Below are 23,111 nucleotides of genomic sequence, written 5' to 3'. Positions count from 1 at the left end.
CAGCTCCTCCACCTCTTTCCTAGGAAAGAGGGATCTGGCCTAGTGCAGACAGGTTGCTGCAGGACCCAAGCACCCAGCAGAGTCGTGGTGCGACTCCTGATTTGCATGGAAGTGTGGTTGCCCCCTATGCAGGCAATGTCCAAGCTGCCATGCTCACTTACTTCCACACGATGGCGTTCTCGCTGGCCTTGTACTTCGCCTTCCCTTTCATACAGATGACCTGCACTCCACTGGTGTTGAGGGGAGTTGGGATTCGGACCTGGAAGATAGTCAGTTCACAGGGGCGGGAAGAACTCTGGCTGGGGTTAAGAGTCTGTGGGCAACTTCACCTTAACTCAAAACCCGACAGGACAAGCTGCCCAGTCATGGATCCCCTGGCTCTATCCCATCCATGCCAGGGCTCTCAAGCTAGCTGCTACTGCAGAAACACTAGATGCTGCTCCAGGAATTATAGCACGAGAGGGAGAGAAACCCTAGGGCTTGGAGAGAGAGCTTTAAACCCCCTAGAGCCACAACTGCCAGCTGGTGCTGAAGGAGCCAAGTGAAGGGCAAGATAAAGCCTTTTCCCTTTAATTCAGGAAGGCATCTCTGCTTGAGGAAGCACTGGGGGGCTGTGGAGGGAAGCATGAATATGCCTTCCAGCAGGTGTTACAAGCAGTCCTCCTCAGGAAGGGTAAGCCCCACTGCAGAGACGTATGCACGCAGGGAACAGGTTTGCATGCGAGCCCAAGAGGTGTACATTATGTACACCATGGACAGCTGGATGAGGTAGTCGGGAGTTCTGCACAGCGGTATTATGCTCCCCCTGGCAGCAGGCTCTGCTGCCGCACATCTGTACTTGGCCTGGTTCCTCTGGGTGCAGTGAGCAATGGGGCCGCTCACAGCATCAGGTGAGCGAGAAGGGTACAAGCATTAACCGTGATGGGAATGCTCAGCGAACAGCCGCTGGACAGGTGAGGTGCCTGGAAGAGCACAAAGTGAGCCCAGGCCAGCACCCAGGGAATGGTCCCAATTCGGAGGTGCAACTTTTCAGGCAGATCGCACACAGCTGACTTCGTAGCCCTTTATCTCCCTAGCATGGCAGCACCACCACTGAGCCTTTCTAGTCTAGAGTTAGACTTCATCTCCCAGGATACTGGGGTCCCAGCTAAGCCCCCTGCTTCTCTCCAAGGCAGGAAACCACATGGGGCTGTGTCGTACCTCTATCTTCTGGGCCAGCAGGGAGGGTTTGAAGTTGGATTTGATCACCACTTTCACTTCCAGCTTGGTGCGGCCCACCTCCCGCACCAGGGGAATGACACGGAAGGGCAGGATGATGTCCTTGGTGGTTCGGTATCTGCAGGGATAGGACAAACACATCAATAAACCCTGCAAAGGAGAAGGCTCTTATTGCCTCAAATGGCAGCTGCTCTCCCCAAAATGGGGAGAGCAACATGCACTAGAGGTAAGCTCGGACTGCTGGATGGCTCCATGATTTATTAAGAGCACTAGATGGAGCCATCATTTAAAGTGAGCTGCCCCACAAGCAGGATGGGGGAAGTACAGGCCAATGGTTAAGATACAGGACTAGGAGTCTGGATTCCTGGAATCTGTTCCTGGCTCTCAAGCCAGTCACATAGAGGTTGGTTTAAGTGCTAGGAAACAGGGCTGCACCCTACAGATTGGGGATCTGTAGGCACTGCTTTGGGAATGGCTAAGATGACCCTGGCCTTCAGCCCTTGACCTCTGTGCCATCTGTAAAATGAGGAGCTGAGCAGATCATTCTCCCCCGAGGAGGGGCAAGGCTCAGCTTGTTAGCATATAGGCCTGTGAAGCCCCTTGGAGAGAAGGAGGGACCAGACGGGCAGGGTGCGCTAGTGCTCAAGGAACTTGAGGTCAGCTGGAAGCTAGCAGTACAGAGGGAGACTCCTGCAGCAGCAAGGGAGGCCAATGCAGTGGCCCTGCAGGCCATACCTCATTAACTCAAACTCTCCATCAGGTGGGATGAAGCTGATGCTCCTCTCTGAGTCGAACTTGCTGAGCCGCACGCACTGGTGGAAAGTGCAGTCGTCGATGGCGATTGACTGTTTGCCACTATAGCACAAGACAGAAAGTTACAGTCCAATTTGCGGCCCCCTAGAATGTCAATGGGGCACGTGAGGTCTGCCCATGTTGCGTGTCACAGTGAGTATTCTACGTGAGCACTTTGCCATCACAGGTGTATCCATGAAGTGAGGGAGGCAGGGAGGGAGGAGAGATTCAGGGGACACAGGCCTGCCAGCTCAGACACACTTTCCTTGTCATCAGACCTTCAGGACACTTTCCTAAGTTAGAAATCTAAACCCAGGCCTTGTCTGGCTGTCCCCCATGATCTGAGCTGGACAACAACACTGGAGTCTGCCCTGCTAACATCACTTCACCGGGCCATGGGAAACTCAGCCAACCTCACCCAAGCAGGCATGTCCCTGCAGTGAAGTCTGAGGGGAGAGGAAGCATTTTCCTGCACACAGCGCTATTCCACTCGGACCCTCTGGGGTGTCCCTTCTCAAAATTTCCACCTTGTGAAGTTTTCTAGTCACCAGCCATGTTTCCATGCACCTAACAGTGGTTCATTCCAGGGCCACAACCCCTCCTCACTGAGCCAGCCAGCACAAGAAGTTTGGCTTGTGAAGCACAATGCTTCCCTGCCAGAGGTCTTAAGTTCAGCTATTGAGTTTCTGGCATTGTACCCGTCAGACAGATGCTGCTCCTGGAATGATCAGAGTGCCTGGGACAGCAACTGGATTCCAACATGCCTGAGGACACAAGGGGCACTTGTCAGCCCCAAGAAGTTGAGGGAGATGTGTGAAAGGGACATAGCCACCAAAAGTGACAGGGAAAGGATACCAGAGTGCAGGAGTCTGGCGGCTGGAAGGCCTTGAGGGCTTCATGGTCAATGGGGGAGCTGTGTAAGAACAAGCAGCTTGGGAAGCAGTTTGCTTCTCATTTGCAATCATCTGTATCCTATTTACTACTATAAACAGCCTTTGTATTGCAGCCTTGACACAGGTCACTCTTCAGTGGCATCTGCCTATTGCTTCCTCTTCAGAGAAGCCCGAGGCTTCTGTTTTGCCAAGGGAGAGAGAGAAACCTTTAGGTCCTGGTGTCTTCCCATGTATCTATGGAAGGCCTTTATCACTTGACTAGCCAGATTACAAGAGAGTCAATACTTTTGCAGAATAGAAAGTCCTACCGAGAGGAGAATTATGGAGAGGCTGGGACTTCAAGATTGCTTAACTAGAGTCTAGAGTCACTTGTGCCTTAAATCTCCACACACTGGAACTTAGAAGACAGTTACCACTGTTGGGCACTTCAGTACCAGAATTCAGTGCTCCTGCTCGCTGCTGCCATGGCCAGAGACAGCTCAGTTTTTGATCACCAAGATGGGGAGTTTCCCTTCCTGCTTCCCTACCTCAGAGGGTAAGCTTTACAATTGGCAAACCTGCTTTGAAAACTCCCATCCTGTCTCCCCACTTAGCACTTCTGGCCAATAAAGGAGCTTTGGAGAGAGATGGCTGCTATTAGCTACTAATGGTAGAGAATTACCACCCAACGCAGAGAACTTTACTAACTAGAGCAGGGGTTCTCAACCGTTTCCTTTCTGAGCCCCATCAACAGGCTATAAAAAACCCTATGGCCCACTTGTGCCACTACAAATGTTTTTCTGCATATGAAATCCAGGGCCAGCGTTAGGGGGTAGCAAGCAGAGAAACTGCCTGGGGGCCCACGCCACAGGGGGGCCCCCCATGAAGCTACGTTGCTCAGGCTTCGGCTTCAGCCCCAGGTGGTGGGGCTCAGGGCCCCAGGCTTCTGCCCCACATGGTGGGACTTTGGCTTTCTGCCCTGGGCCCCAGAGAGTCTAATGCTGGCCCTGCTTGGCGGACCCTCTGAAACCTGCTCATAGCCCCCCAGAGGGCCCTAGACCCCTAGTTGAGAACTGCTGAGCTAGGGGATTTCCCAGAGCAGTAGCTCCTTGCCAAGGGTCACATGGGGCTTTGTTCAGCCTACCATCCACAAAATAGCTACTGGACAGACGGGATTAAAGGGAACAGTGATGTGCTAGTTCTTGGCTTGTTCTGAAGGGTAAGCAGATAGCAGCTCAGTCACAGGAACCATCAGGAGAAGTGTCTGAAGTTTGAGTCACATGCACAAGTCACGCAAAGCAAGAGACAGGGATGGGGAGCAGAGTGTGCGCACACAGCAAAAGCAGATTATCTACCTTCCCAATTCACTGGGGTCAGCAGAAAACAAGAGAAAATGTAACAAATGGTTAGTGGGAGGACAGAGCTGCTCAGTGCTGTCGGCAGCCCCCGCCTGAGTCAGCACTCTAGTCCCAAGCAGGGAGGCTGAAGAGAGCACAAGCCTCTCTATACAGCAGGAGAGCACAGGAACTGACTGAGCATGGGGCACCAACAACTAAACCCACAAGGTTCACCAGGGAGGAGCCTCCAGCTCCTGCATCACCCGCTCTTTGCTCGACCCTGCCCAGAGACACATTTAACACCAAGTGATGAACAGGAAGTTTAGTCTAACTGGCCATTCTAATCAGGGCTCAAAGGTCAGCTGCAACATTAGTCATGGAAAGGGAGATTAGCCTGTGCTCCCTCCTTCATGCTACATGAGGGGTGTAGTGCTAGTGATCACATAGCACTGGCCAGAACAGGCTGCTTGAGCAATTATGTACTCTGGAAGGAAACAGCTCCCCAGGGGATCCCTGCAGGGGACAACTGTAGGGAGGAAGTGGAGGAATCAAAGCCTCCCCCAGACCGCCAACTCCACACTGGCATGTCTGAGTGAAGCGCCACTAGAGTAGTTGGTTCCCTCTGCAGCCAAGTGGGACACAGCCATGACTGGACCTAGAGGATCCCAGCTACTCTCATTCTGATCTCGCTGCCTCGTGTAGAATAATGGCACCGAAGCTTCTGTGCAACTAGCACCAGATTGTCTCCTTGCTCGCATCGGCCCTAGGTCCTGGAAACCGATTATTCTCAAGCCAGCAAAATTCTCTATGCTGCTGCCTTCAGGACAGCTTTCCCTTTTTAACTGTCAGAGCAACAAGTGTCAATGAAATATATTCAAAGACGTCTAATGATCCAGTTCTCAAGGAGATGATGGAAGATCTCTCATCAGCTCTGTCTACCAGATCAAAGACTGCTAAGTCCCTGGCTCCTAAGGAATCCTGCCCTAACATTCTTACCTTTTCCCTGTTTCATCCGCAGTCCCTTTGCCCTGTTTCTCAATGACGATCTTGTCATTCATGCCAAACTTGCACTCTGGCATTCCACTCAGATAGCTCTTCATCACCACCCTGCCAGAGACGTGGGCACTCAGAACCTGACCTGGGTGGAGAAGAGCACACGCTGAAGCAGCGCCAGGAGGGTAGACTGCTACCTACAGAATCCCCACTCCTGCCCCCCGGGGAGATTCCAGACTCCAGGCCTATCCACTATGACAAAAGCCTGCTTCCCTTTCACTTACCCTGTGGTGACATTAACAGATTCACACTCTCCAGCACATCCAGGAAAAGCTCATTCCGACGGTACTTGATCCCTTCACGTCTCCAGCCAATCTGACCAGTCACCTGGCTGGTAATCTGTGATTGTTCTTCTTTAGTCTGAAGAAGAGGGAAGATGATAGTTCTTTGGAAACTCAAGATTAAGCATTGAGACTGAATCCAGAATAGTAGTTTACAGCTGAATATAGAGCAAGTTGCTTGCAGTGCAAGACAATCGGCCACGTTATCTTGATCTGGGGTGTCATCATGATACCCCGCTGGGTATCAATAGCCAAGTTAGTGTGCAGTGTCCATAAGAAGGGTTCCCTTGTTCTGGGAAGGGACTGATTATTCTCATACTCATCTGGCTCTAGTCTCTGGCATCATAAGGAAGCAAGGATAGGTCTCTTTCCATTAGTCAGGTGGAGCATAGTTAGACCAAGGGTTAAGTACAGGGAAATTAGACCTAGAATGCAGTTCAGGCTTTACTGAGCCATGATGGCTGACAGCAAACCCTGGGCTAGCCAAGAATAATGCCACCAGACCAGGGGTCGGCAACCTTTCAGAAGTGGTGTGCTGAGTCTTCACTTATTCACTCTGATTTAAGGTTTCACGTGCCAGTAATACATTTTAATGTTTTTAGAAGGTCTCTTTCTATAAGTCTACAATATAGAACTAAACTATTGTTGTATGTAAAGTAAATAAGGTTTTTAAAATGTTTAAGAAGCTTCATTTAAAATTAAATTAAAATGCAGAGCCCCCTGAACCGGTGGCCAGGACCCAGGCAGTGTGAGTGCCGCTGAAAATCAGCTTGTGTGCTGCCTTCGGCGCACATGCCATAGGTTGCCTACCCCTGCACCAGACCAATGTAACAAGCTGCGAGTTTGACACGCTTTGTACTGTATTTTAGACTTGTCAGGCCAGGCTCAGACCAGTTTCCAATGGCTAGCAAGACACACTCGACGACTCAAGTTGGGGACAGCCATTCCATGTCAAGTTACACATGCATCGGGTCAGTATAACAGCTGCTGCTCTTGGATCTAATCCCACCAACTCAGCTGCGCCACTAAGAGCATTAAGGATTTGCTGGGCCGTACAGCAGGTTTGCCTACCTGGTGCTATAGGCAGGTCCAGTCAGATGCAGAGTGAGAGGAAGCAGATGTATAGCAGCAAGTGTTGTGCACACAGAGTTAACAGGCAAGCAGGTCAATAGCAGGAAAGGGGAGGAAGAGGAAAAAGAGGCAGGTTAGGTTCAGGGCTACCTCAGGAGGGGAACACAGTAGGTTAGCTAGTCACTATCTGGGCCGCTAACAAGCACAAACAAGTTGAAGGCTTCCCTGTAAGGTCAGGCTAGGGACTGAGGGGACCACTTCCCTACATGACCCATCAAGGCACCACTGAACAGGGGCAAGGCAGGAGCCTGCAGTCTGCTCAGCAGGGCAGGCACAGTGGAGAACACCTGGGTGAGCACCAGGCCTTGTACAGCAAGACACGCCCTTGCACTGGGTCTAGACTCTGCACTCCCCCACTCTAAGTCATGCCCCAGCACAACCACAAAGGGGATATTAGAGTGAAGCAGGAAGTACTCTGCATCCACTGCTACGGGACTCTCTTAGACTGTACGTTAGGTTTCATTTTCACCATTAGACCCCATTTTAATCCTGGTTCTTCCAGGAAAATGGCTATGTTTTGGGCAACAGCCTTTTGTCTCATGTCCTGTGGCTGCAGCCACAAGGGGGCAGTGTGGGAACTCAGTATTTTAAAACAAGCACATGAACAGCAGGGAATTTGGTTTTAATGCAAGGCTCCTCATTAACTACCTTACAAATACCTCCAGTTTTGTGCTCATGCTGCCATTAGACTATTGCCTTTCTGTTTAAAAACAAGATACTAGCTCAGGATCTGCAGGACACTGTCCATTCAGCACTTTGCTGAATACCCTTCAGGGTATCCCATGGTCTCTCACCCACCCCACTGGCCACTCCTTATGTGTGTATCCTTCCATCCTTTGAATATTTTTGCTAAACTATTGCTTCAATTTTAGGCATAGTGGCAGGAATGGGGAGGCTTGAGCAGACATGAATCCCCAGGGCTCCACTTTCTGTGCACATGCCTCCGATTTCTGTAATGGCACAAGTCAGTGGAACATTTACTGGTTATCAGATGCAAGTCATGGACAATCATGGAGCCCGAGCCACTTCACAGGACGCTGTCACAAATGGGAAAGCCAGTGGGGTGTATGGCTCAAGCTCAGCCCAGCTGGATGAATGTTGCTTTGAGGTGGGTAACTGCTCAAGCCAGGTTGTTGGGCTGTTTTTGTCCAGCAGCCAGATGAGGACAGAGCCCAACTGCTTCTACTGAATGGAGCTAGAGAGGTGGTTGACCTTAACTGTTCAAAGGTATTTGGCTCTGCTGAGGCAGCCCCACAGCTACTGTATTCACTAAATCCTCAGAATATTATGGTGTTGCAGGATTCTGTTTTGAACACACAGCTACTGAGACAGGCCCAGCATGTCATCTCCTGTGGGTGCATGTGGAGTGCTAATGAGCACGCGCCCTGGGCTCTGGAATGCAGAGAGGCTTCCAATTCAGAGTGGGGATTACCAGGCATTTTCTAGCTATAGAATTTCTATAGTTGCAGAATGTCCAGAACTTTGCTAATAAGTGAGAAGTAAGGGAGATGCTGATGGACTGGAATTGCAGTAGAAAGTTCCCATAGGGCACACTTTCTGAGTGTGTGTGGGGGGAAGTGTGGAGTGTGATTTTTTCCTAGAATTAGTTCCTATATTATAATAGAGGGTCTAGAGATGGCAAACTGGCCTCCCTTTTTCTGCCCAGGAGCAGGGCCATTAGGAAGAGATTTCAAAAGCTGAGAGTTTAGTTTCTCATGAAAGGGAGGATGAGCCAAGCTATAGTGCAAGTTCTTCCAAGGCAGATCAATGCAATCTGTACCATGCTGTGTTTTAGCGCCGGGTCTCCCTAGAAGGCAGACTACCCCTTATGTGGGTGCACAACATTGACCGGAAGGGGGACACTGATATCGGTCACAATCTCCAGAGTGACACGACACCCTTTCTAGCACCCCCTGGGAGCTGCTTTGAGAAGCTTAAGCAATAGCTGGTCAGAACTACCATTTCCAGGATACATTTGTATCCAGTTGTTACCAGCCCTTCCAAGGAGGCAATGTACATTTTGGACAGTTTAAGACCTTCCTGTGGATGTGGTAAGAGGGTCAAATGTCTCAAAGGCAGGGCCGGCCCAAGGCATACGCAGAATATGCAGCTGGTTAGGGCACCATGAAATTTGAGGCATTTAATTGCCACAAATTTCATGGTTCCCTAGGCAGCTGTGTGCTGCATATGCAGCAGCACCAGCACCGGCACCCAGCCTATCCCCCAGCTGGCCCGCCCCACGGGCTGTGCCCACTGCAAGGGGAGAGGCTGTCCCTCGGGGGGGGGGCGCCTGGGACAACTCCCTCCGCCCTGCCTCAGCCTTACCCCCTGCTCTACCCCTGGCCTGCCTCTTCTCCCCCGCACCCCAAGCCTCTTCACCGAGTGACCCCACACTCACCGGCAGTGGCAGGAAGCAGAGCAACCCAGCCCCAGCCCACTCCACTCTGCCAGCTCCCAGTCACATCGCTCCACTTCCCGCTGCTGGAGTGTGGGGGGGTGGTCCTCCCGCTTCCCCCTGAGCAACCCGGCTGGAGCCAGGTCTCTCCACTTCCCGCCACCAGTGGGTGCGGGGGGAGGGATCCTTTCCCGCACAACTCCTGCCTCCGCAGGCCTTGAACACAGCCCAGACCCTCCATGGGGGGGGGGGGGAGGGAGGAGCAGGTGCTCGGGCTGCATAGGGCACCATAATTGGTAGGGACGGCCCTGGTCAAAGGAAGCAGAGTTCAAAGCTATTTGGTAAGTGTCACAAGTCAGGCTATTTGGAACTGAAGGATGCTTCGAGTAGTCGTCTTTTCCACACTACAGCTAGATTGAGGTCTAAAAGGTCTTTGCACAAACAGGGCAGGCAAGCCACCTAGCACTGCCCTGTGCACATGCCTTTGCAGGTTTAGTCTCAACGGTTATATGCAGTTAAAGTCCTTGGCTTTAACAGAAGTCTGGTTCCAAGCAAAATTTGCTTTCTTCGATAGAAGATGTAGAGAGCATGAGGAACAATAAAGCCCTGGAAATATGGTAGGACTCTCAAGCAGAACAATCTGAGGTCCTTGTAGGTACAATACCAGACGCAGATGGTACTTGCTCTTGTTTTTAATATGAAGGTGAAGACCATTGACAGAATCGCAGCATGCAAAGCAGAACTGTTATTTGGGTCAAGATGGACCATAGTCTAAACTACTCTATTACAGGGGAAACAGCATAGCTGGGGCTTTGGCCAGCTGTTGAATGAGCTAGATATAATGGTGATGGAGCCTGAGCTGCATGTGGCAGCTTATTGCCTAACAGCATGAAGATTTGCTAAAAACAGGAATGAAGAGCAGTGTTTAAAAAAAATATACCAAGGAAGGAAGTGACGGAGATGGTTAGTTTTAAGTGTTCCTAGGAACTGGAGCTGACTCAGCCAGTTTGGGCACTGACTGCCCTGAGTGTCAGCTTGCAGCAGGCTGGAGCGATCAGGAGGGGGTGAGGAGGGAGGAAGCTTGGAAGAGCAGCCTTTCCAGAGCCTTCACATCTGGCCCCCGACACTTCCTGCTGGAGTACAAGTCAGCAGTTTGTGCAAGAGGGAATGTGGGCGGGGCTCTGAGCTGGCCAAGGGTGAGGCCACTGCTGCTGGATTCCTGGTTTAAAAAAAAAAGCAGTTACTGGGAAAGTTAGTGCAGGTGAAGGGAGTTGGGCTGCAGCCCTGGAGAAACTCACCAGGCTTAGGACTTCAGACCCCTCCCCTCTTCTTCCATCTCTGCCCATGCAGAGCGGAGGAGAAGTGATTCTCCAGTCTGAACTGCATGGCGTTTGCCTACACTAGATGGAGTGTATCGCTGGTCTGCTCTGGGGATGGCCATTCAGAACCTGAGCTGAATGACTGCTGTGCCTCCAGCAATTCCACAGGGTCCAACATGAACTGCAGCTGCACTAGAGGCAGAATTCTTTCACCCCACTTGGCCCTTCTACCTGCCATGGAGTAGGAGTTGGCCATGAGGCAGATTTCATGAACAGCTCTGTGGAGTTGAGTTCAGATCTCGCCCCAGGAAACAAGCAATGCCTGCCCAAGAGAGTTCAAACAAGCCCAATTCTGAGTTCTACTTCAGGTTGTGCCACCCAACAGCACTGAACAGCAAGGGGTTACACCCTCCTTCATGAGGCTTAAGCTTCCCTCCTTTAACACCCAGCCCTCCTTTTCGGGCACATGAAGGATCTCCTATCATCTAGTGACAGCACTGTTTCTCACACTCCCCTCCCCCTTCTCCGACCTACCTAGATTTAAGCTCTTTGGGGCAAACACTGCATGGTGTCTGTACACTACTAGCACAGTGGAAACTTAACTTGATTTGGGGCTTTTTAGGTGCTACTATTATACAAAAGCTAAGCCAAGTAGCATCTAAATCTTAGCTACAGGGCCTTGCCCACTCAGAACAAGGGAGATTAACAGCAAGACTCATCAGGCTGCAAAAAAGGTCACCAGGTGAAGGTGAGAGCCCCATGGCTTGAGACACTGAGAACTGGAGAGTAGATTGGAGGAGTCAGAGCCATCCCGCTCTAGCAGAGGAATATGAACAAGTTCTCTCCCTAATTGGGCTATGTCTATGTCTTACCCAGATACATGTTTATCTCCACCTGCCAGCCTCATTGTCAGTCAATGCAATGAAATCAAACTATTGAACATTTGCAAGTAAAGGAGTGACCAGAGCTGCCCCAGCTCAGACCCTGCCCTCATGGGAGAGCAACAGAGATGGAGCAAGTGCATCATAAGCACAGAGTAAGACACTGCTCAGGTTCTCTCCTCCTTTCAATCTATCCAGCATCCTATACCCTGCTCAAGACCATGACCAGCTCAGATCCCATGGTCAAAGTTTGTGTAGTTTAGATAAATTCCCTCCCCCTAAGAGATTGAGACCCCTACACTTCCTTGAACAGATTTTTATACCAAGATAGACCAAGGACAGGACAGTGCTACTTTATCCCGAATCCCCCTCATTACCTGGCTCTTGATGCCTTGCTGAGTGATGAAGGTTTTCAGAGCCCCTGTCTCAGAGTTCTGAGGATAGCCAAAGTCCAGGATTTCTATAGAAGGGTAAAGAATAATCAGCTCAATGAACCCACAAGACAGGAGAGCTGCAGGGTGTAAGTCACTTCCAAAGCAGGCAGCCCCCAGCACTGAACATTCCTAGAGGGAGAAAGGACTGGCACATGGATGCCCGCCCGCCCTCCACAGAACCTGGAACCTCTGAAGCAGGGCAGACATGACTGGCTCAAGACTTGCACCAGAATGCTCCTCTGCAGCAGAGACACAGCCCTGCTGGACTAACTGCCATGACTGTACGGGGGAAATCATATTTTCAAGCCAGTTTGGGGGCAAGGGAGAGTTTGTTCATCTGAAAGTGGGGCGCTCACTAACTCTCACGGGGCTGTACTTCAGAGTCTAAATACCAGCAAGACAAGACAGACATCCAGGGGACACTGAAGAGGGTCTATCCACAGACATCCAAGGGACAGTGAAGAGGGTCTATCCAACAGCAGAATAATCTATCTTTGCAGCATTTTCTTTAGGTTTTGATTTTCGCATGAAGATGTAATAAAAATCAAAACCTAAAAAAATAACAGCAGAGTAGTGACACCGCAGGGCGAGCCAGCAGGGGAGAGAAACAGCCGTTAGCTACAGAGAAAGAAGTGCACTTGGCCCCTCCAGGGGAGAGCGGGCCACCTACACAAAATCCAGCGGGGATGGCAAACCTGTAATGTGAATATAACATGACACTGCACATGCAGGAACTGTTACCACTCTGCTAGGAGAGGTCAGGCTTTGAGCACCAAAGGCGGAGCCTGTCATGTAAGAGAAACAGCAATAAATTCCAGCTCTCTAGCTTCTCCTCCACCCCCATCAAGAGGGACCTTCAGAAAATTTATCAAGCACTAACTGGGACCTTTGGGCAGGCTACTGAATGCCAGTACACCCACACTTGTTTCATTCTTTTGATTTCAAGTCTGGAGGAAGATGGAGCTCAGTTTTAGGAAACAGCTGACACTGGCTATCAAGAGAGTCAGGGCATTAGAACTAATTTTCTTTGTATTAGTGTTAGGCAAGATGAGGACTCAGAATCAGCCCAAGTGCAGGTCTTTAGCCTCCATGGACCCAAGCAGATTTAAAAAAATAATACACTGAGCATCAAAAAAAGAAGTTTCAATGAGCATCCAAAGAGGTACCTGCAATAGCCAGATAGAAGAGAGTGCAGTTCAGAGCTGCTTCCAACGGCGTATTATTGCACTCTCTCCTCAGGGAGAGGAGAGGGCTGAGGTGTTAGCTCCCAGGACTTGCTCTAACACCAAGTAAGGAACAGGGCAAATAGCCCACATGGCATGGCCACCAGTTCTTGATTAGATTAAATGATGGTTGCTGAAGCAGTGATTTGCTTCACTTTCTCTACATGTTATGCCATCCTCATCACCATGATATCACAGGTAATCTCACTACTTAAGTGAGGAGCAGCTACCAAGCGTAAGTGTTTGAGAATGGGGGAAGCTCCATCGTCCTACACTTGAGAGCACTGGAAGGCAGAATGCAGTGGAATATTAAAGCAGAGCTAGAAGCTGTATGGCCCTGCCCCATACAAACTACACGAAGATACTCTGAGAGCCAACACTGGGATGGGGTAAGCTATGTCTGACTGGACCCTGGGAACTAACTAGGTGTCTCACATAGGGGTCATAAGGGAAACTCCTCACCATCCAGCAGCTCATAGATCAGCACAAAGTTGTTCTTGATGTTCTCCTCGCTGATCTTCCCGAAGTAGGCAGTCATCACGTCGCACATCTTGTAGAGGAATTCGAAGACCATGGCAGCATTGACATTCTGCTTGGTGACTGCAGCCAGCCAGATGTTGGAACGCTTGACATGGAAGAAACTGGTGCGGGCAATGTTGGTGACAGGCGAACGCACCTGCTGCCGTGCGTGGATGACATTGACACGGAAGGCGTCCACTGCATTCCGCCTAGAGGATTGTCACAAGAGGCGGAAAAACAGAATTAAACTCCAGATGCACCCTGCAGATTTGGCTACACAGTTTGATCAGTTGCCTAATGTCTACATTTGTTAAGCTACATCTATGTGTGCCTGGCCCTTAACAGGAAGGGGGTTTAGGACATTATAGCTAATGGGGTCTAACACAGTTCAGGAACAGAGTTAAGAGATGTTAAATCCTGCAATATACTATGTGAAAGGGACAAGGAAAGAACCTACTGGACCGCTAAGAAGCTCTGGATTAAGGCTCAATGTCAATTCCCATCTGCCTCCAGATGGAAGGTTCTCAACTGGCCTAACAAGAGGCTTCCTCTTCATTCACCTTGCTAGTGCTTCCTCATGGACTAGCACTGTCAGAGGCCACAAGGCATAGCAGGCTGTGGCCTAGTTAGAAAGAAACCCGATTCTGACCAAATATACAACAGCCTGGTACTTCCTATTCTCCAACCCTTAAAGCTTCTCAGCAGCCTGGCTTCTACACCTACCACCCCCCACAACTTGCTTGAGATTTAGGTTGACTGCAACCCCTTCTGCATGGAAGGAACTGCTGTCATATCACATGCCATTGTGAAAATCCATCAAATCCTACTAGATTCACTTGCCTGATATATGGAGGCAGGTGGTGTCAGGAATGGGATTATTCCCAGATATGCTTCATCTCTGAACTCAGAAAGCATTAATGAGGAAGCTCAAACCAGTAGGTAAAGTGTAGAATTTAGAGCATATTTTACTTGTTTCCAGTTTACACTGCTAGTCCTTATTATGCTATATTCAACTATAGAACAGCAGAGTGGTTTGACTGATGGTTTTTAGAATTCCAGTGATGCAACATGCCAATAGAAATGCACTAGTGTATTTGCATAGTGCAGGCAGGTGCTGTGCAAACTTCCCCTATGTGGCTCTGCCATTTTCCTTAATCCCAACATGATGCACTACCATTCTGGTCCTCTGCCTTAAAACCCAATACACAGTTGACAATTTATGTGCTCTAGACCAAGTCCTTACTGTACAAATGTCTTTACTTTTGAGAGATGTGGAATTTAAACCTAGAACTAAACTCCAGGGGCTGGCTCTTCAACCTTCTGCATTATGTAGCAGGAAGGTTTTGGAATCCTGACCACTGCATAGTTACATAATGAAGTTGAAAATCTGTTAAGACTAGGAACCCAGGGAGTAAGTCAGGAGGCTTTTTACGCTCTTTTCTTGATGCAAGCCTGAGAACTAGTCTGTACATCAAGGAATGAACTAGGAGCCATACAATAGTCCTTCAATATCTCTGCTCTGGGACTGACCCTATGATATAGAACAGGGTTTCTCAAGCTGGTCTGCGGACTGCCGATGGTCCGGGAGGGTACTCCAGGGGATCCGTGAGTCATGTACAGAGCCACTGGCCTTGCTGATCAACTCCTTCTCCTCCTCCCTCCAAGTGTCTCCTGCATACTGCAGAACAGCTGTTCAGTGGCATGCAGGAGGTGCTGGGAAAGAGGAGGAGGGGCAGAGGGGTCCATAAAAAAAAAAAAAAAAAAAAAAGAGTGGGTCCTCAGGTTGCTGAAGTTTGAGAACCGCTGATATAGAAGATAAACACTATTTCTAATAGGCTGTTAGGTATTGAACTGCCTACTGCAATTCTGATGCCTTTGCAATTTGGTAATCAAGATACTGGGTATAGTTAATATTAGTGAGTTGGATAGTAAATACCCATCCTCAAAATGGACTAAGTTCCAGCCCCTTTAACCCTTGTCACTTACACTGTACGTTGTCAAGTATTACTAGCTAGGAACCTCGAAGAATACTAGTTTAGTTTCTGTCTTCAAGATGCAGACAGGTTGATAAGAATTACTTCGCACCCTGAAGAGTTTAAGTTCCTCAGTAATACTTAAGGCCTGGACTACACTAGCAGGGGGGGTTGAACTAAGATATGCAACTTCAGCTACGCTATGCGAATAGCTGAACTCGAAGTATCTTAGTTCGACTTACCTGGCCGTCCTCACGGCAGCAAGTCGACTGCCACGGCTCTCCCGTCGACTCCGCTTACTCCTCCTGCCGAGGTGGAGTACGGACATCGATTTGCGGATCAATTTATCACATCCAGATGAGACGCGATAAATCGATCCCCAATACATCGAATACTACCCGCCGATTCGGCGAGTATAGACATACCCTTAATGTTACCCAATAAACCCTGCAATGAACGATAATGCTCCAGGATTGAGCTAAATCCTCCCCCACTAATTCTAGCCCCAAGAGTCATGGACTGGTCCAAGACAGAGAGGAAGCCTCAAATGAATGAAACCTTTTAGCACATCAATTCCCCACTTTGTAGGGCCAGTCATGGCCTGCCACGCGTCTCTTACCTATTGCTACAGCAGCCAATGAGATGGGATGGACAGAAATGGCGCCAGCGAAGAAAGGAGGAGTGACAGCAACAAGAGAAAGGGTTAGAAACACACAAGGCACAATGAATCCAAAGAGATAAGGAGAGACCAACAGCACCCCCTCCCCATTTCCAGGCACAAGTGGCGAAGGAGGTACTTCATGGAAAGTCACAAGCTGTGACAGCAGTGAAGCCATTACAGACAGAAACTTAACATGCAGTGGTCACTCAGCAGTTGTCTGTGCCGTTTAGTTGCAGCTCTAATTGGGTGTTTAATCGGAGCCATACCAAGTCACTATCAGTATTATCCAATTCACACTCTTATGTGCAGTTTATTACAAATAAAATGGCAGACACCAAGAATGAAGAAGCCTCAAAGTGTCAGGTTGCATCTAATGGAAAAGCCTGCTTAGAGTTTAGATTTCCCCTACCAGCAGATATCAGGAGCAATATTACTGATCTGACTGAGACACCATTCTCTCCTAAAAGGCTATTGTTTTGGCTGAAGGATCTTAGGCTTGGTCCAACCACAGGGAATGACAGAAAGTCAGGCACAAATCAGAGCATGAAGGAGAGATGGCACTTCCAGAAGATTCAGATGCTGCACTTTGTCATCAGCTTGGCACAACTAAGAACAAGTGTGATAACCACAAAGCACAAAAGCAATATTAATAGAGTCTAGTTTGAACCAAATGCTCAAGAATTAGAAGGTACGTGCAGTTTGCCATTTAATAGCACATTCTTACCAGGTATCTATATGGCGATTGCATGTTTAAACAGAGGTAGGCTTACTTCCCGAGTTAACCATAAAAATAAAAACACTGCTTGAAGGTTACAGTGAACCCTTCCATGGTATCCTGAATTAAATGCACTGTGCTTTTGTTTTGATATGGAATTTAAGAAAGGTAACGACTATTTATGCATGCATCTACTTACATTGCATTGGCAGATGCACTACATGCATTTATTTCAAGCCATTCTTTTAGAGAGAAGTTGCAAGCAAACAAATCTCAAGTTTGATTGCTATACAGAAGTGCCAGGAAATTCAAAGCAATGGTTACTTAACTGCCACTCTGCTCACTGGACACCAAGTTACCATATGCAGTTTAAGATTCTACATATGCACAGGGGGAAAGGGTTTTAGGTACTGTAGAACCATGGCTTTGAGCTTCTCTCCCAGCATGTAGGTTTCAAGTTTCCACAGAGTTTGGCAGAAGTGAAGGGCCAAACAAGAGCCAAGGAGTCAGAAGCCCGAATTTTTCAGAGTTCACATAAGGAGCAGCGCAAGTCTTCCCAATCCCATCCCCATCCAGTCTCAATCCTCTCCCTCCAAAGACAGACATCCTGTCAGTGGGTCTCAGCTCTGGCACTGAAAGACGAACATGCAGGGAATGAGCTTTCTACCAACAAGGGCATCAGCAGTGATAGTCTGTGGCATGCATACCTCCCCTCTATGCACAAGAGTGCATGACACTCATGTTGACTTTTGCATTTACATCACTGTTCGGCTAAGATGGTTTGGAAACAAGAGCCCACAGGCTCCAGAAGAGTCACAATACAGCCATTTAGGATACCAAATTGATCCAGCAATGCTTTAACAAGATTGGAGTATTTCATACCCAGACTCCACTTAGGACACTGGACAATAGTATTTATTTCCTTTGGAATACTTAGAAGCTGGACAGTCTTCCATTCTCTTCTGCCCTTTAAACACATCATTACAGACAGGCCAGCAACAGCTTAAAGCAGACACGGCTTTGCTATTTCCTGGTTTGGACATCAGCATTAAGCTCTCCTTACTCACCACACAGTACATCACAAATGACACCAATTTAATTTAACGGCTCACTTCCATCACAAGTTTTTAGAACGCACAGGACACTCCCTACCAAGTTACAACTATTTATAAAAATAGCATACAAGAGCCATTAGGCAACTCCGTACCAGGTTCCAGACACGGACAGAAGAAATCCCCAATAATTCTTTGGGCACTTTAAGAGCTAGGTGAAGTTCCTGCTGAAAGATTAATTGATCTTTACCAGTTTTAGAGGTTACAAGATAAGTGACACTGAAGCAGTTTTGCAGAGCTGCAAATTGTGAGAAACCCTTCACTCCGGAAGCCTCTTTCACCAAAGTTTATACTGTGCCCTTAGAAAGAGGTGCTGAAGGCAGAAGCACCCACTTCACTCAGCCACATTAGCAGCATCAGCATATGTACAGGCCCAGGCTAGGCCAACCCACTTTATAATCTCCTCAGTGCCAAGCAGTAGGTGTAATTTTATAGACACACTTTTATAGTTCCTTCCAGACAAGACATTTAACCTGGGCCTCAATCCCCTTATTTGTAAGAGGAGGAAAGTTACTGAAAGCAAAATCCAGATACAGTATTGTGATCTCCACAGCCATGCAGAGGTAGGAGTTCTTCAGTAAAATGAGGTTAAATGGGCCCAGACTGGCTAGTCAACTTGCTTAGCAAGGCATAGGTCATGTTTCTTAACCCAGGGGTCATGATGAATGCATCAAAGGGTCATGCAGAAAGCTGCAGAGTGAGCCCACACTGTGCTTACCCTGCAGTGGCAGCTCTGGTCCCACAGGGCTGGCTGGGCTCCACTCGTTCCAGGAGTTGCAACCTGGTACATGGGGTGCAGCTCAGGTTTGGCCCAGCTGCCCCTCCATCATGAGAGTTAAGAGCCAAATATGAGTAAGTGGCGCTGTAACCCCAAATACCAGATCACAATGCCACTCACAAGTTTGGCTCAACCAGCACAGGGGTATCAGGCAAACCTGAGCAGTGCTAACCCCAGAGATCGCAATGCCCAGAGTGGGGACAGGAGCTACTGCTATCATAGGCACAGTGTAATTATTTAGCACTTATTTCATATCTATATCTCATGGGTAACAAATACTTAAACCAGATTTTTTTTTTCCTTCGCACTAAAGCAATTTACTAGGCCATGACAGGCCATCAAGGTTTACAAATGGTTCCTGAGTCCAAAGAGGTTGCGAACTGCTGAATGAGGTACAGGACTGGGAGCAAAGGCCAAGGCTCCAGTACTGCCACCTGTTCTTTCCAGTCACAAGGGTGACTTCTCATGCATATTAGGCTCTGAAAGACTGACATGCTGAGGGTGCAAAACAAAGGAAACAGCAAGTTATATTTCACCCAGCTACAGCCTTTTGCAAACCCGTGTTTCAATGGATGCTGTTCAGATAAAGCTAGGGTGACCAGATGTCCCAATTTTATAGGGACAGTCCTGATTTTTGGGTTTCTCTTATATAGGCTCATATCACCCCCCCCCACTCGCACCCCGATTTTTCACACTTGCTGTCTAGTCACCCTAGATAAACCATCCTTAAGTGGAGACATTTTTAGAGACATTAGAATCAACTTAGCGCTACAAGGCTGCAGATTTCATACCCTTAACTGAATTCTTATGAGACTTTACATGTTGATATTTGCAGGAAAGGAGAGAATTGCATACTTGTTTCTCCACTACACATTCTGCATTAGTGTAGGTGTGTATCAATACCCAGCAGATCACACAAACCTTCAGAGGCCTGCTTATTTTGGGGTTTTTAGAATATTCTGAAACATTCATGCAGATGCATTGTCTCCTGGGCCATCACGCAAGCAAGAGGGAGAGAAGCTCTTACAAGCTCTCCCATTTAGCACTTGGGAGTATTAAAAGGTAGCCTATAAAGCAAAATTGGGTTCTGCACCCTTTTCTTCTTTGTTATGCATAATGAAAGCCTGAAAGTCTCCTTTTTAAAGGACAAATTCATGCTTTGCCTACCCTGGGAAAGGCAACTGGAGAATTAGTTAAGTTAGAACATACAAGAGTGGAAGATGAGCAACTGAAGGTAAGGACTGTTTAGAACCTGTTCCCCCCCCCGCTTAACAGGTGACTCCAATACATAAACGCAAACTTGGGACAAGAATGTGTATTAGACATTTGTTATTCAGCATAAAATAAGTACATCTCAAGTGACAGAGTCATCCCTATAGAAAACCCAGGAGATATCAAGTTTTATATATTGATATTTTGAAATTAAAAAAAAAATCAAGAAAACTTACAGGCTGTCATACATCATAAGCAGAGTGAGCACAAACCCAGTTTAATTTTAAATTCTTCACAGACCTCAGAAGTCTTAACATTAGGTATTGAGCAGTTCTCTTACTAAGACAGTCTAAGGAGGACAGAAGACTGAAGCTTGAAGAGCTTACCTCCTGCCTATCCCTGGCCAACACCACCTTCACTATGAGCTTCTACACAGGATGCACTTTCTGCAGAGAAAGCTGGCTCACGGGTCACTTAATCTGCTCGTTGTAGTTTTGCAGCCAGTCAGGGAAGAGACTCAGAAGGGGACATGACTATATTGCGTGGAATTTTCAACACTGTCAAGTGATGCTCTGTGGGATAGCTGCCCAGAGTGCACCACTCCGAATACTGCCGCAAGGGCCACAAGTGTGAACATGCTATTGCACAGGCAGCTGACAGTGTGAACAAACAGCGGTTTCCCTTCAGCACTCTGAGTAGCAATGTAACTGCTAGCAAAGAAACTTTGCCAGTGTAGACATACCCTAAAAAGTCTGACAGACCAAGGATGCATTTTAAACTTATCAGTTAAATAAGCTGCATTGTATTGCTGTGTTAAATAGCTACTTCCCTTTCCACCTTTCCTTGAACAGGGTCAATCATCACCACTCTATTCCAGTCCAGGGATAAAAGCTAAACTTTATTATGAGGCAAACAAATCCACTACACAACCCATCTCCAAAATGAGGCATTCTTCAGTCTGCATCAACCTAAATAAAGGTCCCTGGGAAGCAAAGATCTTCTCTGAAAAGAAGTTAAAAATAGCAGTGGGGTTCCACACATCTTCATTTCCACATCAAGATGGACTCTGCTTATTGCACAATCACGCTCCCTTCTCTCATCTGAAAGTTCTGGGTTCTTCTGCCCCACCAGTAGTACAGATTCTACAGGCCCAGTTAGACCTTCAAAAACACCTGTGCAGTCCTGCTGCCTTCAGAAGATTTGAACAGTCATAAGTGATTTGATTATGTGATTCCAATCTGTTGATACTGGACATTAGCTAGAATCCACTAGAGGCAAGAGTTTCACTATATAAAAAGGTGCCTTGCACAATCATTTTTTAGGAAAAAGCCGCACTTGAGAGTTGGATTGCTAACTTTACTGGCATGCTTCTGTCTGGGTTCCATATCAGGAGGCACTAGCAGACACATTGTTTCTGTTGAGCACTGCTAGATCTTTGGATCCTTGACTTAGGTCAGAGAACAATCATTGGGGAAGCAACAGCTGACATATGTGCCAGGTAAAGCAAGTTTCAACTCTATTCTAGGGGTTGCCTAAATTCAACTGGTGTTGTCTTTATGATAACCAGTGGATCTCACAGGCTTGATCCAAGCAGTAAGAATGAATTGCATGCTGAGCCCTGTAGACCGGTGGTTCTCAATCTTACCCGACTTACGTACCCCTTTCAGGTTTTGTCGTGTGTACCCAAGGTTTCACCTCAAACTATTAGCTTACAAAATCAGACATAAAAATACAAAAAAGTGTCACAGCAGTTACTGAAAAATTGCTTACTTTCTCATTGTCTGTATGAAATTTTAGTCTGTACTGACTTCACTAGTACTTTTTACGTAACCTGTTGTAAAACTAGGCAAATATCTAGAGGAGCTGATGTACCCCTGGAATACCTCTGCATAGGGGTACATGTATCCCTGGTTGAGAACCACTGCTGTAGACTACCTCTTTTATACAAGTCAGATCTAATCTTCAGGCTCCTGGGACATTGGCAAACTTTGCCCAACGGCTTTGCGGGCAATGCGACAATATCCAAGTATAGAAACGTACCCTCTATTTCTCCCCATGCTTGCTGAGAAGACTAGCACGTGTACCCAAGGCCTGGTATGTGGTATACACTCAAATGCTATTTTACCATTCCTGCTTTAATGGCAAACCTACCAGCTTTGCTGTAAGTAGTAAGTTAAGAAGTATCTCCTTACAGAGGTTCTTAGCAAGAGAAGCCCAGCCTTACTAGCAGGGTATCCTTTATCATCACCTGAAGGACACCAATATTCAGAAACAGATCTAGAGTATGTCAAAAAATCCTGCTCATTAAGTTAATGTAGTTAAGAACTAGTCTCATATGCATGCATAGCTAATGCAGAGGAAGCAGCTCTGGAATGTCTTCACAGTGAGTGGGACTAGGGTACAAAGACTAAGCTGGAGCCAAGTTACTTACCCAATGTCATCACGGTAGACTCGAGAGATTAGAACCTCTCCTTTGTGATTATAAATGAACAAGCCTCCGATCATGATGGAACCTTAGTCTTCTCTTTCCATATTGCATAAGACCTGAGAAGACAGAGGGAGCATTAGGCTTTTTGTATGGCAATAAGTGGTGTAACTTTACAGCATTAGACTTTTCACAGCACTAAATTCTATCAGCTGGGAGATGAGCACAAATGACTCATGTATGTACAGTCACTGTAAAAGGTGAGAGTTCTAACAGGTTGGTATTAAGGTACTAATCCCTACATGAAGTTACAGGCTTGAATACATGGGATGCTACTCTACCACCATAAAGATTCTGCCAATTAGAGCCAAGTGGAAACTTTACACAAGCTCTGATGTGGCTTCTTGGTCAGTTTACCAGGTTATGAGCGAAGCCCCAATTATTCAGGAAAGCGAACACTGATCTGTCACTCTGATTTAGTTGGGAATTGGTCCTGCTTTGAGCAGGGGGTTGGACTAGATGACCTCCAGAGGCCCCTTCCAACCCTGATATTCTATGGTTCTATGAAACACAAGCTTGTTGCTCAGTCACTCTGGACCTGTGTCTATGCCCTTGCTGGCAGTGCCACGGCAATAAGCTATCTTGAACTGCTGTTCTACAAAAGGTCAAAAGGGCACTGGTCCAGGATTCTTACAAACTGTTTAGATCTCAGGATGAGGTGGTTAAAAAAAACAAAACCTTGTCTGGGAATCCAAGACTACTTTACTTACTCATGATTTT

The 23,111-nt window shown here is 47.7% G+C and overlaps 1 protein-coding gene across 2 annotated transcripts in view; it reads right to left on the bottom strand.

Annotated features, from left to right (window-relative positions):
- Nucleotides 1–23,111, bottom strand: part of AP2M1 (adaptor related protein complex 2 subunit mu 1) — a 42,548-nt gene that overhangs the window by 1,720 nt on the left and 17,717 nt on the right. Inside the window, exons 2-10 of one of the 2 annotated variants that reach the window (XM_039487565.1) lie at nt 22,338–22,450; nt 13,399–13,664; nt 11,657–11,739; nt 6,625–6,630; nt 5,497–5,632; nt 5,216–5,357; nt 1,954–2,073; nt 1,201–1,336; nt 162–259 (exon numbers count right to left, since the gene is read on the bottom strand). In XM_039487565.1, the coding sequence (XP_039343499.1) occupies nt 162–259; nt 1,201–1,336; nt 1,954–2,073; nt 5,216–5,357; nt 5,497–5,632; nt 6,625–6,630; nt 11,657–11,739; nt 13,399–13,664; nt 22,338–22,411 (1,061 nt within the window). In that variant the 5' untranslated portion in view covers nt 22,412–22,450. The remainder of the gene's footprint in view (nt 1–161; nt 260–1,200; nt 1,337–1,953; nt 2,074–5,215; nt 5,358–5,496; nt 5,633–6,624; nt 6,631–11,656; nt 11,740–13,398; nt 13,665–22,337; nt 22,451–23,111) is intronic. The other variant, XM_039487566.1, reaches the window with a different exon arrangement.

The sequence above is a fragment of the Mauremys reevesii genome, linkage group 9, assembly GCF_016161935.1.
Source record: "Mauremys reevesii isolate NIE-2019 linkage group 9, ASM1616193v1, whole genome shotgun sequence".
In the NCBI taxonomy this organism is placed as follows: Eukaryota; Metazoa; Chordata; order Testudines; family Geoemydidae; genus Mauremys; species Mauremys reevesii.
The sequence above is the reverse complement of the archived record's forward strand: the minus strand, read 5'-3'. Positions and strand labels throughout refer to the sequence as shown.